Source organism: Erythrolamprus reginae, chromosome 2, assembly GCF_031021105.1.
Source record: "Erythrolamprus reginae isolate rEryReg1 chromosome 2, rEryReg1.hap1, whole genome shotgun sequence".
Classification (NCBI taxonomy): domain Eukaryota; kingdom Metazoa; phylum Chordata; class Lepidosauria; order Squamata; family Dipsadidae; genus Erythrolamprus; species Erythrolamprus reginae.
In genome coordinates, this window is record NC_091951.1 from 184,957,051 (window position 1) to 184,974,189 (window position 17,139).

Below are 17,139 nucleotides of genomic sequence, written 5' to 3' on the forward strand. Positions count from 1 at the left end.
ACAGCGCTGGGGTGGAATCTACAGAGATCTGGGAAGGCGTGAGCTTGTCTGACCCAAAAATCAAGTGTCCGGTGGGAGGCACTCGCACACATACAGTGGAGCTGAGCTGGTTAATGGCTCGTGTGCCTGCAGAAAGGGCTCTATGTGCCACTTGTGGCATGCGTGCCGTACATTTGCCATCACAGTTCTAGGGTCTCCTGCTGTACACAGCCAAAACAATAGAAGGCTGTGTTTTAACTCACTGTACTTTCCCTATGTGTGCATATAATAGTGGTTCATCAACCTGGGGGTCGGGACCCCTTTGGGGGTCAAATGACCGTTTCCCCAGAGTCACCTGGGATTATGGGAAAAAGACAACTTTCCCATGGCGTTAGGAACTAAAGCTTCTATTCTGGCGCCTTGGAACCTATTTTTACAATCCGACCAATCAGGTGCTTACAGTGGTGTGTGTGTGTGTCTGTACCCCCTCTGACCTTCCCTGAGGGCTCCAGAGTGCGAAAAACAGCACGACAGGCAAAGCGGAAGTATGTTTTTCCGAACTTCCGGTTTGCCCGTTTGGCTGTTTTTTTTCACCATCCGAGGCTTCAGTGAGGCCTGTGCGCATGTGCATGGAGGGGGGTGTTTTGTGCATATTCAGGGGTAGCAAGGGGGGGTGCACATGTGTGTGGGGAGAGGGAATGGGTGTGAGCACACAGACACACAAACCCTCTTGGCACGCAAACCAAAAAAAAGCTTTGCCATCACTGCTATAGAACCACAGTCGAGTGGTATTGGGTTTCCACACACTAACTACGCTCTCTAGTTCAGGGATGAGCAAGTTAAAGCCTACAGTACTGTAGCAAGCAAACACACAGGAGAGCTCTGCAAATGTAAAGGGCTCCATAAATAACTTTAAAGTAGTAAATAACTTGGGAGCAGATGAAGTGCTGATAGAATCAATGGGATCCCCCCCCTGCCCAAAAGGAATGTATCCATGTAGAAATCTTTCAGATTCTTGCTGTTTGTGAATTTAAAGTGTTGGCCTGAGTCACCGATAGATAACTGTGTCCCCAATACTAATAGATCATCTCCCTACAACTTTTCCCAAGTGTCTGTGCTAAAAACAAACAAGCCCAAGCCTCTTTTGTGTTCGTTTAACTTCCGAATGTCCTTCCCTGGCCTCCCAGATTTTGCCCCAACACCAGTTTGTGATTGTAAGACAGTTCAAACTTCAAGGAAAGGTATCATTTCGTTGCGCCTGAGTGCCACTCTCTTACGTCCGCAGAGGAAGAGAACTTCGAGTTCATCATCGTCTCCAGCACAGGCCAAACGTGGCACTTTGAGGCCAACAGCTTCGAAGAGAGAGATTCCTGGGTCCAAGCGATCGAGAGCCAGATCTTGGCCAGCTTGCAGTGCTGTGAAAGCAGCAAGAACAAGGTATTGAACCTCCTGGCTTCCTGCTGGTCCCTTTCTCTAAGTATTTAAGTACAGTGACGCCTCGTCTTACAAACCCCTCGTCATACAAACTTTTCGAGATACAAACCCGGGGTTTAAGATTTTTTTGCCTCTTCTTCCAAACTATTTTCACCTTACAAACCCAAGCCACTGCCACTGGGATGCCCCGCCTCCGGACTTCTGTTGCCAGCGAAGCGCCCATTTTTGCGCTGCTGGGATTCCCCTAAGACTCCCCCTCCATGGGAAACACCCCCTCCGGACTTCTGTGCTTTTGCAATGCTGCAGGGGAATCCCAGCATCGCAAAAACGGGCGCTTCGCTGGCAACGGAAGTCCGGGGGTGGGGTTTCCCAGTGAGGGGAGCCTCAGCGAAATCCCAGCATCGCAAAAACATGGAAGTCCGCAGGTGGGGTTTCGAGGACTTCCGTGTTTTTACGATGCTGCAATTTCACTGAGGCTCCCCTCGCTGGAAACCCCACCTCCGGACTTCCGTTGCCAGCGAAGCACCCGTTTTTGCGCTGCTGGGATTCCCCTGCAGCATCACAAAAACATGGAAGTCCGGAGGTGGGGTTTTCCAGGGAGGAGAGCCTCAGGGGAATCTCAGCAGCGCAAAAACGGGCACTTCGGCTGGCAAAAGGGGTGAGTTTTGGCCTTGCACGCATTAATCGCTTTTCCATTGATTCCTATGGGAAACATTGTTTCGTCTTACAAACTTTTCACCTTACAAACCTCGTCCCGGAACCAATTCAGTTCGTAACATGAGGTATCACTGTATTTCCTTTAAGTATTGATTGCATCTTAAGGTTGTTGTGGATTTTGGCAATTTCCGAATAAAAAATAAAAAGTATGTTGAGACTTTAAGGAAAAAAAAGAGCAAGGAAGAGCAGCTAAGATGATTAAAGGCCTGGAGACAAAAACATGTGAAGAACGGTTGCGGGAACTGGGTAGGGCCAGTCTAGATAAAAGAAGGACAAGGAGTGACATAATAGCAGCATTCCAATATTTGAGGGACTGCCACAAAGAGGAAGAGGGGGGGGGGGGCTCAATTTATTTTCCAAAGCACCAGAAGATAGGGAAAGAAACAATGGATGGAAATTTATTAAGGAGAGAAGCAACCTAAAACCTAAGGAAAAACTTCCTAACAGTGAGGACAACTACCATATTTTTTGGAGTATGACATTCCACACCTCCCAAAAAGGTGGGTGAAAATGTAGGTGCGTTTTAGAGACCAAATATGGGCATTTTTGGCCTCTTAAATCTTCCACGTATCACGTTTTCACCCTCCCTGGCCCCCGGAAGCATACTGCAGTGCTCCGCACATCATTTTTTTGCTAAAAATGGACGCATTTTCACCAAATATGGGCCTGTATTTGAGCTCCCAAGCCCTCCATGCGTCGCATTTTCACCCTCCCATGCCCTCAGAAGCACCTCTGCAGCCCAAAAATGGGCTGTGCAGAGCACTGCAGAGTGCTTCTGGGGGCCTGGGAGAGTAAAAGCATGACACGCGGAGCCAAAAATTATTTTTTTCTAATTTTCGTCCTGTAAATTTAGGTGTGTCTTATAGTCCAGTTCATCTTATACCTCAGTGCATCTTGTAGTCCAAAAAATATGGTAACAAGTGGGACAGCTTGCCTTCAGAAGTTATAGGTGCTTCATCAGTGGAAGCTTTTAAAAAGAGACTGGACAGCTGCTTGTCTCAAATTGTATGCTTCAGCAAGGGGTTTGGGCTAGAAGACCTCCAAGGTCCCTTCCAGCTCTATGCTGATTGATTGATTGATTGATTGATTGATTGATTTGTAAATGCACTATCCATATTAGGGTTACCAGATATCTGTAACTTTGTACGGTTAAGTACAAAGGGCTGTAAGTTAATTATCTTCCAAGCCAGCGGTCCCCAAACTACGGCCCACGGGCCGGATGCGGCCCGCTGAGGCAATTTATCAGGCCCGCGGTGAACGCACGAGATTTTATCAATAGATATAAGCTCCCGAATCTCCTGTCCATTCACCGCAGTCTGCTGCTGAGCAAGGAGGCGGTACAGAGGCAAGGTACAGGCCCGCTTTCCTCCCCGCCCCTTGCCTCTGCACCATCTCCTCCTCACCTCATCCTCCGCGGTGAATGGACGGGAGATTCAGGAACCCCCCCCTGAATTTGCCCGAACGGAGGCGGCGGCGGCTTCAAGGGACCAACAGCTGGTCCTTCTCGGCGCTGTGTTGCTGCAGCCTCCGAGCTCTGCTGTTGTCCCCGGGCACTGTTACCTCTAAGCTGCGCTGAGAGAGAAAGAGAGCGGAGGGTGGCTTGCCGGTCCATGGCCCCCTAGATGAGCGGCCCCGCATGGCCCCAGCAGCGAACTTCGCCGTCGCCTCTGCCCATGTCCGGCTCTCCAGCAAAGAGGCAGCAGCCACGTCCACCCTTTTGCCCTCCATTGCGCCCGGCGCCCAGTGCCCGGCCCCAGGCCACCGCCACCTCCTCCTCCCGGTAGCACGCCCGACCTCTTCCTGCAGGAACGGGTGGTGGGGTGGAAGTGGTTGGACTTATCTACACGCGCGCCTGCTGACTTGGAAGAGGGGAAAGAAAAAAAATCTGTGTCTCCAAAGAGGGGGGGGGGGAGAAAGAAAAGAGCTCCAACTTGGCGGAAGGCAGGAGGGGAGAACCGAGCGTGCTGCAGCAAGTTTGCTTGGCAAAAAGGCGGCTACTCCTTTCTGGGGCTTTTCTTTTCTCCCCCGAGCGTGCTGCAGCAAGTTTGCTTAGCTTTCTGGGGCTTTTTTTTCTCCCCTTCCACCACCCCTTTCCGAATGTTGTTTGCCGCTTAGGAGTGACCCTCTCTCGGGCTTCTTGTGGATGCGGCGCAGATGAGGGGGAAAGCCGTAAGTGCGAATTAGCAAAACCAGTTCAACCTCTTCTTCGCCTCCTTACCGACTACTGGGAAAAAAAGAAGCTTCATTGGGATTTTGGCTCTCCGCAGAGACTTTCCAAATGTGCTTTCCTGGGCAGCTGGGCTTTTCCCCTCATCCGCACTGCATTCACAACAAGCCCAAGAGAGGGTCACTCCTAAGCGGCAAATGACATTCAGACACGGGTGGTAGAGGGGGAGAAAAAAAAGTCCCAGAAAGCCAAGCAAACTTGCTGCAGCACGCTTGGTTCTCCCCTCCTGCCTTCCACCAAGTTGGAGCTGTTTTTTTCTTTCTTTTTTCCCCCCTACCCTCTTTGGAGGCGCAGATTTTTTTCTTTCCCCTCTTCCCAGTCAGCAGGCGCGCATGTAGATAAGTCCAACCACTTACACCCCACCACCCGTTCCTGCAGGAAGACGTCGGGTGCGCTACCAGGAGGCGGAGGCGGAGGCAGCGTGGGGCTGGGCGCTGGGCACCGTGGAGGGTGAAGGGGTGGACGTGACTGTGCCTCTTAGCTGGAGAGCTGGACGGGGGCGGAGGCGACGGCGAAGTCCGGTACTCTCCGCTCTCTCTCTCTCAGCGCAGCTTAGAAGTAACAGTGGTCAAGGACAGCAGTGGAGCTTGGTGGCTGCAGCAATGCAGCACCAAGAAGGACCGTGTGTTGGTCCTTTGAAACCGCCGCCGCCTCCGTTCAGGTGAATTCAGGGGTTAGCTGGAGAGCCGGGCGGAGGCGACGGCGAAGTTCAGTGCTGGGACCATGCAGAGCTGCTCATCCAGGGGGCCGTGGACCAGCAAGCCACCCTCCGCTCTCTCTTTCTCTCTCTGTTGCCAGCGTGGTGTATGAGAAAGAGAGAGAAAAAGGAGGGGAGAGAGAAAGAAAGCAAGATAGAGAGAAAGTGAGAGAGAAAGAAAGCAAGAGAGAGAGAGAGAGAGGGAGAGATAGAAATAGAGGGAGAGAGAGAAAGCAAGAGAGAGGGTGAAAGAGGGAGAGAGAAAGGAAGAGGGAGAGATACAAAGAGGGAGAGAGAAAGAGTGAGAGAGAGAGAAAGAAAGAGAAGAGAGAGAGAGAAAGAGAGAGGGACAGAGAGAGAAAGAGGGAGAGACAGAGAGGAAGAAAGAAAGGGGGAGAGATGGAAAGAGTGAGAGAGAGAGAAAAAGAGAAAGAGAAAAATGAGAAAATTATGGAGAGAAAACGAGGGAGAGGAAAATGAGAGAGAGGGAAGAAAAGAGAGGGAAGAGAGGTGGAGAGGAAGGAGGGAGGGAGGGAAAGAAGGAAGGAGAAATGGAGGGAGTTTCTTGATTTAAGTTTAAATTTACTTGTTAATAAAAATATATAAATTACTTTATTACTTAATTACTTCTTATTTTAAATATTGTATTTGTTCCCATTTTGTTTTTTACTTTAAATAAGATGTGCAGTGTGCATAGGGATTTGTTCATAGGGTTTTTTTTATAGTCCGGCCCTCCAACAGTCTGAGGGTCAGTAAACTGGCCCCCTGTGTAAAAAGTTTGGGGACCCCTGTTCCAAGCTATCATTCCAGTAATCATCACATACAATGGATGTCAGGAAACAAGGCAGAATGAATGGAAATTTGAAAATATAGCAAAACTTTAGTCAGATGGCTGATCTCTGAAGACTCAGAAAGTCCAGAAGGAAAGAATAAGCAATCAAAGAAGAAGTTTTAAACAGGGACCACAGTCTCTAATGTGGGATATTCAGCACACAGAGAGAACAAGTTATTAGGATGGGAAAATAAATATCCCCGGACCTAACTGGAATTAAGCATACAACATTTTAAAGGATTACAGAATAAACGTAATTTACCAATAATTACAAAAGGACATTTGCAAAGTATTACAAAAGAACATTTGCAAAGTATTAAATAGTAGTATTAAATATTATATTATTGCAGCTTTTATTTCATTGACTAAACCTATTTCTGGACTATTCATTTTTCAACTGTTGGGTTCAGACAAATGAATTCTTTGCCATTAAAGCATTTCTGCACACAATTTCAATGTCTTAGGCAGAAGCACTTGAGCTACCTGCCCATGGCACACATGTCCTTTCTTCCTGAATTCTATCATTCAAAGTTATTTAGCCCAGTCATAATTGTGTTATCTCGGTAAGAAGAGTTTGAGCATTATTTCCACATAATTAATGGTTAATGAATGGTTGTGTTGCAATTCAACCACCTTTGAAACAATCTCTGCAATTCACATAAACTTTTTAAAAGCAAGAAAAATAAAAGCCAATCGCACACAAACAATTGGAAGAAAACTAATTGATCCAAAAGGAGAAGGAAAACATTCTCACAGAGTAGGTCTTGCTGAAAATAAAGCCAACTTTTGTGATTCATTTTAATTCGTTTATTTCATTTATATCTGCTGCCCAGTGCCCATCTCATTTCAAAATTACTCTGGGTGGCTTAGAACATCAATTCTTTTCATATCAAATATAAAAAATGTAGGGAAGGGAGAGTATCCTCAGGGATCCTGTTGTATATGAGACTGGAAATGGAGCATAATCCAAAAATTTCATACAGGTTTGGTAGACAAGTTTCAAGACACAGCAGACAATAGCTTACCATGTCTTGCAAGGCCTCAGTCAAAATTAGGGTGATCTGTGAAATAGCCCCTGAAACAGTGGGCATTTTAGCATCTATCTGTCTTCTCTCTTCCCAATAGGCCCGGATGGACAGCCAGAGTGAAGCAGTGGCAATCCAGGCTATTCGAAATGCCAAAGGAAATTCTTTGTGTGTGGATTGTGGGGCATTAAGTAAGTAGGTGGCATTTCAGGTGCGCTCTTGACTTTCCATCCCACACAGCCAGTGACATGAAGAGGATGGAAGCTGTAGTCCAACAAAGCTCGTGAGCACTGAAGAGAGGAAGGTGGACAGACTTACTTTAGAGAGCATGACGTCTGAACTTGTATAGGAAACGCTTGCTCGTTTCCAAAAATAAACCCAATAGGGATCGTGAATTTCCTGTACAAACCTCAGTGTGGCATGAATTACTAACTCTTAATTCAGCATCTAATACAGTTGCTTCCAGTCTACAGAAAAAGTATATTATGGACTTGGTTAAAAGCATTTTTAATCCCTTGTTTCAAAGGATTTGTATGGCGTGCATACGTTTCTCTTATTAAGGTGATGAACTGAGCAAAATTGGTGGCTATCGGAATAGCTTTTATGAACCAATAGGATTTGAAATGTTCTTTGTGCTTTAAAGCCAATGTTCAATAAATCTAGGGATGATAGATCTTTTTAATCCCAAGAGTCACAATAATGAATGGTTTCCCAGAAACAAAGCATCCTCCCCAAAATACATTTGAGACTGTCCTACATTCATTCTCTCTCCCTGAAATAGTATCCTGCATTTAAGACTGGGAATATGAGTAATCGGGGGTCTACATGGGTAGCTTTAGTCATACTGTACATTAGACACAGTGTTTCCCAACCTTGGCAACTTGAAGATATCTGGACTTCAACTCCCAGAATTCCCCAGCCAGCATTCTGGGAGTTGAAGTCCAAATATCTTCAAGTTGCCAAGGTTGGGAAACACTGCATTAGAGGATTGAGCTACATTTTAATGTATATCTCATTTCCCCATGCGTGGAAGCAAAAAAAATTACAAAAATCTCACACACATGCGCATCCCTTGCAAGATTTTGCTTCCTACGCATGCGCAGAAGCAAAATTTCATTTGGGCATGCACACGCGCATGCCAGAGACATAGAGCTGCACACTCAGTGCACCGGTAGCAGCAGGAGTAGCAATCCCCACCTGGTTGTGTGTGACTTAGCGCATCAGAACAATTCCTTTAGTTTAAGGGATGTGCATAAGTGTACCAGCGTGCCTGCCATCCATGTCCTTAATGCCTGACAAAATAAATACAGTGGTATCTCTACTTACGAACTAAATTCATTCCGTGACCAGGTTCTTAAGTAGAAAAGTTTGTAAGAAGAAGCAATTTTTACCAGAGGAATCAATGTAAAAGCAAATAATCTGTGCGATTGGGGAAACCACAGGGAGGGTGGAGGCCCTGTTTCCTCCCAGATTTCCAGAGAGGCCCCATGGAGGCTTCTCCCTGCCTTTTCTGGCCCTGTTTCCTCCCAGGAGATTCCTAGGGAGGCCCCATGCAGGCTTCTCCCTGCCTTTTCCAGCCCTGCTTCCTCCCAGGAGATTCCTAGAGAGGCCCCACAGAGGCTTCTCCCTGCCTTTTCTGGCCATGTTTCCTCCCAGGAGATTCCTAGAGAGATTTCACAGAAGCTTCTCCTTTCCTTTTCCGGCCATGTTTCCTCCCAGGAGATTCCTAGAGAGAGGCTCCACAGAGGCTTCTCCCGGCCTTTTCCGGTTACAGTTTCGGAGGCTTATGTTTGTAAGTGGAAAATGGTTCTTGAGAAGACGCAAAAAAATCTTGAACACCCAGTCCTTATCTAGAAAAGTTTGTAGATAGGGGCGTTCTTAGGTAAAGGTACCACTGTAAATAGTTAGGCATAAAAGATCTTTGCTTTGAAAAGTAAGGGCATTTCCCTGTCCTTCATCCTACTTTGCAATTCTTCCATTTTCTTCGCTCCAGATCCAACCTGGGCCAGTCTGAACTTGGGGGCGCTGATCTGCATTGAATGTTCTGGCATCCACCGGAATCTGGGCACACACCTGTCTCGTGTGCGCTCTCTTGACTTGGATGACTGGCCCCTGGAGCTCACTTTGGTGCTCACCTATATTGGGAACGAAACAGCTAACAGCGTCTGGGAGAAATGCACACAGGGGCGTCGGAAACCCACCTGTGAGTCATCACGGTAAGTGCAGATAATCACATCATGTAATGGAAATATAGCGTTGGAGACTAGGCATAGTGCAGTGATGGTGAACCTTTTTCAGCTCCAGGTGTGCAAACCCGAATGCACATGCATGGGTGCATACCAGAGAACTGGAAACCTGAAGACCAGTTGGCCAGCTTGGACATGCCTGGTTTGGGGCTGTTTTCAGACCGTTTGGGGGGACTTTTCAAGCTTGAAAACAGCCCAGAAAATGGCCTTAAAATAACACACACACACCAAATAGCCTCAAATACCGACTGAACATGGCCTAAAATGGCCCCAAAAGACTCAAAAAATGGCCTGGAAAATGGCCCCCAAATGGTCTGGGTTTTGCCCATTTTTTGGCATTTTTAGGCTGTTTTCTGGTGCGTGGATGCCTGCACAGACCAGTTGGCCGGTTTGCATGTGCGCACCAGAAGCCAGAAGAGCAGCTGGCACTAGTGCGTGTATGCCACTTCTGGCACATAGATTCACCATCACGGGCCTAGTGTATCTACTTACCTGGGAGTAAGCATTGTGGCACACATACTTGGATCAACACAGAGAGAAGTTAAATTATTAATGCATGATGTAGCTAAGGTCGGGCACCTTACAGCATTGCTGGCATAGTGTGTGGGAGGAGGGAATCTATTGGGGATAACCAGACTCTAAAGGGGTTAATTCTTAATATACCTTTAATTCAGGGGTGGGTTCTTGGTTTTCTTTGCTGCAGGTTCTCTCCTTGATGTGCTGGGTGGGGGCGCGTGTGAATGCTAACAAACAACATGGCGGTGCCTACAGCGCCACCAAGAGAACAAGTTCAGGGGCGTGGCAGGCCTGGGTCGCTGTAGGTTCTGGCAACCCAGGTCACCAAGTTACTCATGGTTCCATAGAACCGGTCTGAACTGGGAGGAACCCACCTTTGATTTAATTGGATAAACTCTCCATATGGAGAACTATCATTCTGTCCTTCACTCTGCCTAAAGAAATGTTTCTCAACTTGGCTGAGAAAATTCTGGGAATTGAAGTCCACGCATGTTAAAGTTGGCAAGGTTGAGAAACAGGGTCTCCAACCTTGGAGAGTTCTGGGAGTTGAAGTCCACAAGTCTTAAAGGTGCCAAGTTTGGGGACCCCTGCCCAGCTGATATATGATCTGGAATCTAGCCTCCCCACTCCCAAATGGCTCTGTTTAGTGTCAGTGTACTAGTGCAATGTTATGGTTGGTTGGCTTTGTAAAGAAACATCTTAAAGATACACATCATGAAGGGCAGACCAGCTTTAATTGCCATCTGAGAGAAAAGCCTTTTCTGCATTAAAAACAATGTCACTTTAATGCAGGGATCTCCAACCTTGGGAACTCTAAGCCTTGCGGACTTCAATTCCCAGAAATCCCCAGCTAGCTTGGGGAACTCTGGGAATTGAAGTCCACAAGTCATAAAGTTGCTATGGGGACCCCTGGCATAGAGGAAGAAACTATGCAGAATTGGGGGAAGCAGTTGACATCCATACCCCTTCCAAGAAGGGAATGGAACAACTTGCCACAACCAACTTACTAATGGCCAATCCGTCACATCACGGCTAACTCGCTGTAGAACAACTTAACAATTCTATTTAATTATTTAAAATAAATTTTAAAATATTTTAATTTTTGCCATTCACATTTTATTCTCTCCCTTTCTTTGCATCCTTTCTTTAATGATTCTATTCCACCATTTCTTTGATATTAGTGTAACTCTTGTTCCACATTAACTTGTCCTGGGATGAAAGGACTGTGACAAATTATCATACACCCATTCAGGATGAGAACCATCCTAGCTGTTTGGTCAGAAGATGTCCATATAACTGCCTTGGATTTTCTAATTGTGTTGTTGAACTGTTTTTTAAGTTTTAATTAGGATTTTATTGTTTATTGTTATTGTAATTTTATATTGTTGGGAGCCGCCCTGGGTCCTTTGGGATTGGGCGGCATAGAAGTCAAATTAATTAATTATTTAAATAAATAAATATCTTCATAGAGATAATTAGCAGTCAGTATATGAATGTCTGAATTTTGCTCCTTTTTTCATGCTTATCTTGTTCTTTCATTCCTTTTACCATCTCTCTGCGTAAGAACCTGCCAAGCTTTGTTGTTTTTTTCTTCTTGACCTTGTGTGCTTTTCATAACAGGGTGTCTCTGAGCTTAGAGACTCTTATAGCAAACTTTCTTAATTTCCTTTTTCAGGGAAGAGCGAGAATCATGGATCCGAGCCAAATATGAGCAACGACTATTTCTGGCACCACTACCAAACTCTGACCTCCCCCTTGGGTGCCAACTGTTCCAGGCTGTCTTGGACCAAGACTTGGGGGCTGTGCTGCTCTTGCTAGCCCACAGTGCCAAGGAACAGATCAATGCTCCTACCGGGGACAAAGACCGGCGCACAGCTCTGCATGTGGCATGTGACCTTTCACACGTGGTTATCACCCAGCTTTTGGTCTGGGTAAGTTCTTGGCGGTAGAGGCACTTTTAAGTCCAAAGAGAAAGAAAAAAAATCTCTCCAACTTCTCCAAGAGGAAAAGTTGACATAAACATTAGACAGATCATCTAGAGCAGTGTTTTTCAACCAGTGTGAGACATGGTCAGGTGTGCCGCGAAGCTCAGAGAAAGAAAACAAGAGAGAGAGAGAAAGAAAGAAAGAAAGAGAGAGAGAAAGAAAACAAGAGAGAGAAAAAAAGAGAGAGAGAAAGAGAGAGAGAGAGAGAGAAAGAAATAGAGAGAAAAAGAAAACAAGAGAAAGAAAGCAAGAGAGAGAGAGAAAGCAAGAAAGAGAGAGAGAGAACAAGAGAGAGAAAGAAAGCAAGGGAGAGAGCAAGAGAGAGAGAAAGAAAGAGAGAGAGGGAGGGAGGGAAGGTGGGAGAGAGAAAGACATAGAGGGAGGGAGGGAGGAAGAGCAAAAAAGAGGAAGGAAGGAAGAGAGAAAGAGGGATGGAGAGAGAGAAAAAAGAAGGGAAAGAAAGAAGGAGGGAGAGAGAAATAGAGCGAAAGGGAGGAAAAGAGAATTTTTTTTTCTCCAAACCTTTTTTTAGCCGCCCCGCCTCCTCAATGTGCCCCAGGGTTTTGTAAATGTAAAAAATGTGCCGTGGCTCAAAAAAGGTTGAAAATCACTGATCTAGAGCCAGGGGTGAAATCCAGCAGTTCTGACAGGTTCTGGAGAACCGGTAGAGGAAATTTTGTGTAGTTCAGAGAACCGGCAAATACCATCTCTGGCTGGCCCCAGATGGCGTAGGAATGGGGATTTCGCAATATCCTTCCCCCAGGAGTGGAGAGGGAATGGAGATTTCGCAGTATCCTTCCCCTGCCCTGCCCACCAAACTACACCATGGCCACCAAACCACAGCCACAGAACTGGTAGAAAAAAATGGATTTCACCACTACCTAGAGATGACTGTTAGAACATTAATATCTGAGAATGTAATGCATTCTCAGAATATATACCTATAGACATTTCAGTATGTATGCATACAATGGTATATTTCAAATTTCCTTCCGTCATCTCAAATGTTCTTGCTCCATAGAGATATGAGAGGTTGGTAGTAGCTGTAAATATAGTTATTTGGACTTCGAATTGGATCCATTTACAGTTTGTATGGTGTCCTCTGGGCAAAGCAGATAAACCCTTTATATTAAGTCCATAGCTTGTGTGAGCTTCATCCTTAAGCTATGCAACTGGTTTGAAGCAGAACTTAATGTTGAAGCCCATGCTTTGTGTGCAGAAGTTCTCACCTCTTATTTAAAAACACTGTACAGGAAAACACTAGTGTCCAGGAAACAGAATGTCTGGTCAATGTAGCAGTCTCCTATTCTTAGTGCCCCGAGACAATAACGATAACTATTTCAGGTCAGAATTACTTATGCTGAATAGAAGATTTGTTTTATGTTTCCTGGACTATTTAAAACTGAACAATGATGTGGTTTTCCAAAATGAAAATAAAGATAAAATCAGCACCTGCAGAGGCCTTTCCTAGCCTACAGCCTTGCTGCATCATAACAACCAACTCACACTGTTCCTCCAATGGAAAGTCATTAAGCTCCTTCTGCAGGCAATAGGGGGGAAAACATTGTTTGTCAAAAGTTAGGAACAGTCATAGAATTGGGTGGTAATTTGGGGGATATATTTTATTGTCAAAAGTTAGGAACAGTCATAGAATGGGTGGTAATTTGGAGGATATATCTTATTGTCAAAAATTAGGAACAGTCATAGAATGGGTGGTAATTTGGAGGATATATTTTATTGTCAAAAATTAGGAACAGTCATAGAATTGGGTGGTAATTTGGGAGATATATTTTATTGTCAAAAGTTAGGAACAGTCATAGCATTGGGTGGCAATTTGGGGGAGATATTTTATTGTCAAAAGTTAGGAACAGTCATAGAATTGGGTGGTAATTTGGGGAATATATTTTATTGTCAAAAGTTAGGAACAGTCATAGAATTGGGTGGTAATTTGGGAGATATATTTTATTGTTAAAAGTTAGGAACAGTCATAGAATGGGTGGTAATTTGGGGGATATATTTTATTGTCAAAAGTTACAAACAGTCATAGAATTGGGTGGTAATTTGGGGAATATATTTTATTGTCAAAAGTTAGGAACAGTCATAGAATGGGTGGTAATTTGGAGGATATATTTTATTGTCAAAAATTAGGAACAGTCATAGAATTGGGTGGCAATTTGGGGGAGATATTTTATTGTCAAAAATTAGGAACAGTCATAGAATTGGGTGGTAATTTGGGAGATATATTTTATTGTCAAAAGTTAGGAACAGTCATAGAATTGGGTGGTAATTTGGGGGATATATTTTATTGTCAAAAGTGAGGAACAGTCATAGAATGTGTGGTAATTTGGGAGATATATTTTATTGTCAAAAGTTAGGAACAGTCATAGCATTGGGTGGCAATTTGGGGGAGATATTTTATTGTCAAAAGTTAGGAACAGTCATAGCATTGGGTGGTAATTTGGGGGATATATTTTATTGTCAAAAGTTAGGAACAGTCATAGCATTGGGTGGTAATTTGGGGGATATATTTTATTGTCAAAAATTAGGAACAGTCATAGCATTGGGTGGTAATTTGGGGGAGATATTTTATTGTCAAAAATTAGGAACAGTCATAGAATTGGGTGGTAATTTGGGGGATATATTTTATTGTCAAAAGTTAGGAACAGTCATAGTATTGGGTGGCAATTTGGGGGAGATATTTTACCCTATCTTTGAAAGACGGGTACTGATAGAGCTAGAGAGGACTGGAACAAGGTGATAGGGGAAAGACAAGTGATTGATCTGTGTAGCTTGGTTTTCTTTAATTTTTTTTTCTGCCTTGGAGCTAGTCTTAATCCCTGGTGACTTACATAGGGAAGTCCATGAAATTTTCTTCGCAACGTTTTCAGAAATGGTTTGCCACTGCCTTCTTTCTGGGTGTATACTACTCAACAATGTGCAAGTTGGGGAAAATATAGAAATAATGTCAAAAATAAGTGGTGGGGAAGAGAATAACCCTTGGAGCAGTGTTTCCCAACCTTGGCCACTTGAAGAGATCTGGACTTCAACTCCCAGAATTCCCCAGCCAGCATTCGCTGGCTGGGGAATTCTAGGAGTTGAAGTCCAGATCTCTTCAAGATGCCAAGGTTGGGAAACACTGCCTTGGAGAGTGGCAGTGGCTAGAGAATATTCCACTCCTTATTGAAGCTCTGGATTCCCAAATGAAATCCAGTCATGCCTACACAACAGCAGAACACACAGACAGGGGAAGAGCCTTCTCTGTGTCGGCCCCAGCCCTCTGGAATCAACTCCCACTGGAGATCAGAACTGCCCCCACCCTCCTTGTCTTTCGTAAATTACTCAAGACCCACCTATATCGCCAGGCATGGGGTAATTGAGACACCTCCCCCAGGCTTTTATATTTTATGTTTGGTATGTATGCGTTGTTTGGTTTTAAATGGTGGGGTTTTATATTTTTTTCTCTTTTAATGTTAGATTTGTTCCACTGTAACATTGTTTTTATTATTGTTGTGAGCCGCTCCGCGTCTTCAGAGAGGGCTGGCATAAAAAAATCTAATATATTATTATTATTATTATTATTGTTGTTGTTGTTGTTGTTGTTTTGGAGTTCCTAACACTAATCGGACTTTTTTTCCCTTCTCCCTTCTACAGTACGGTGCTGACGTCAAGGCCCATGATGCTATGGGGCACACCGCCCTCTTCTACGCTCGCCGAGCAGGAAGCCAAGAATGCATTGACATCTTAATGCAACATGGTTGCCCAAACGAAGGCTACAGCACTATTGCCACCCCAGGCCTGCGCCGGAAAAGCAGCAGTGCCAGCATGGGAAGGACCGAGGCCCGAACTGCCCTGGTGTAGCATGCCAGGGGGAGCCTCTTCCCCATCCCTACGGTGCCAACAAGGGTGCAGTGACTGATGCCTCTTCTCCTTCGGGAGATCCCACTCCCCTCTGGCACCCGGACTGTAATGCCAAGGAGCATAGATCATGACTTGTGTCATGCAGAGGTGGTGACGGCTCCCATCCAGAGTCCAGCTTCAGTGGTCCTGCTTGGCATAGGCTGCCCATCACCAAGACACTCAGCTCTCTCTACTGCCAGACCTTGGGCTGTTCTGCTGATATCCTGGGCAAACAGCCGTCTCTGCAGACAGGTCATCGGAGAAAGCTGACAGAGAACCGAGAGCAATGCATCCCAGTATTTGGAGTGAATAAGAATTAGGACCTGGGCTGACGTTGTGGTCTTCCCAATTAAGACTTTTGGGAAGCGAGAGGGACAAGCGTTTACGTGGGGTCGGCTCCCCTTTACTTTCTGGGTTTGTAAGAAGTGTTGAAGGCGGAATGTACATCAGCATTACTGGAGCGGTCGGTTGGTGACTGAATTGCACTAGCCACTTCTATGGAGCCCCAAAACTTGACAATATGGTGGGGCGCTGGGCGGGGAGTGTTGAAGGGTCCAAGAGTGTTTGTCACAACAATAGCACTGAGGGAAGAAGGTTCAAGAAGGGAACCTTTGTGCCACTTAACTTGGCTTAAGTGAACCCCTCTCCTCTTCCGCCTCCTCCTCATGTCAGGGTACAGGGCTTAGTGGCTGTGCTTGAGCTGTGGCACACTATAGGGGCTGTAGGCCAGCCCCCCTCATTTCTAGGCAGGAGGGTGTGCAAAAACAGGAGTGAAGAGGCTTGCTCAAATCCAGCGTGGATGGGCATGTGAAAAACATGTATTTCATGAAGAAACCTTGTTTCCGTTATTCAGTTTCCCTGGCCTTTCAACAAAAATGGCTTCCCCCCCCCAAAAAAACCCCTATCCTTCCCACCTCTCAAAGAATTGAGCAAGAGAGAGAAAAAATTAGGATGGACAGACACACACGCACACACGTATATATATGTATGTACGTATATAAAAGTAATACACACATACAAAATACACACACATGTATGTATATGCATACACACACACACACACATATAGAGGAGAACCTGTGGCCTAGAGGTTAAAGCTACTGCCTTACAGGCAGATTGCTCGGGTTCAAATCCTGGTAAGGGTATGGCTAGCTGATGAGAGCAAAATAGCTTGAAATAGATCTATACTAGTCTCTCTTCCTTTTCATTAACAGCAAAAGTGTTTTATACACACACACACACAGATATATTCACACATACATAAATACATACATACATACACACAAACATGTATGTATGTATGTATATACATAAACATATTTACTATATTTACAGCAGCACGAAGCTTATAACTTCAGCCTGATGATGGTGAATGTGATTTCACCGAAACGTCGCATAGACACTCAAAATATTACATGGGGCAAAACCCGAACTCAGAACAATCTACAAACATATTTATATACATACACACACACAAAACAGAATCCTAAATTAACTAGGCAGTAAAGGCCTCCTTTGGGGCATTTTTCTTTATCCAAGAGAACGTATTTTTTATTTAGCAGACACAGCTCCTAATGCCTGTTT

At 45.1% G+C, this 17,139-nt stretch overlaps 1 protein-coding gene across 2 annotated transcripts in view; it reads left to right on the forward strand.

Annotated features, from left to right (window-relative positions):
• AGAP2 (ArfGAP with GTPase domain, ankyrin repeat and PH domain 2) overlaps window positions 1–16,873 on the forward strand; it is a 215,571-nt gene extending 198,698 nt beyond the window's left edge. Inside the window, exons 14-18 of one of the 2 annotated variants that reach the window (XM_070740738.1) lie at window positions 1,265–1,416; window positions 7,012–7,102; window positions 8,905–9,127; window positions 11,349–11,604; window positions 15,310–16,873. In XM_070740738.1, coding sequence (XP_070596839.1) covers window positions 1,265–1,416; window positions 7,012–7,102; window positions 8,905–9,127; window positions 11,349–11,604; window positions 15,310–15,516 — 929 coding nt within the window. In that variant the 3' untranslated portion in view covers window positions 15,517–16,873. The remainder of the gene's footprint in view (window positions 1–1,264; window positions 1,417–7,011; window positions 7,103–8,904; window positions 9,128–11,348; window positions 11,605–15,309) is intronic. The other variant, XM_070740737.1, reaches the window with a different exon arrangement.
• The last annotated feature ends 266 nt before the right edge of the window (window positions 16,874–17,139 follow it).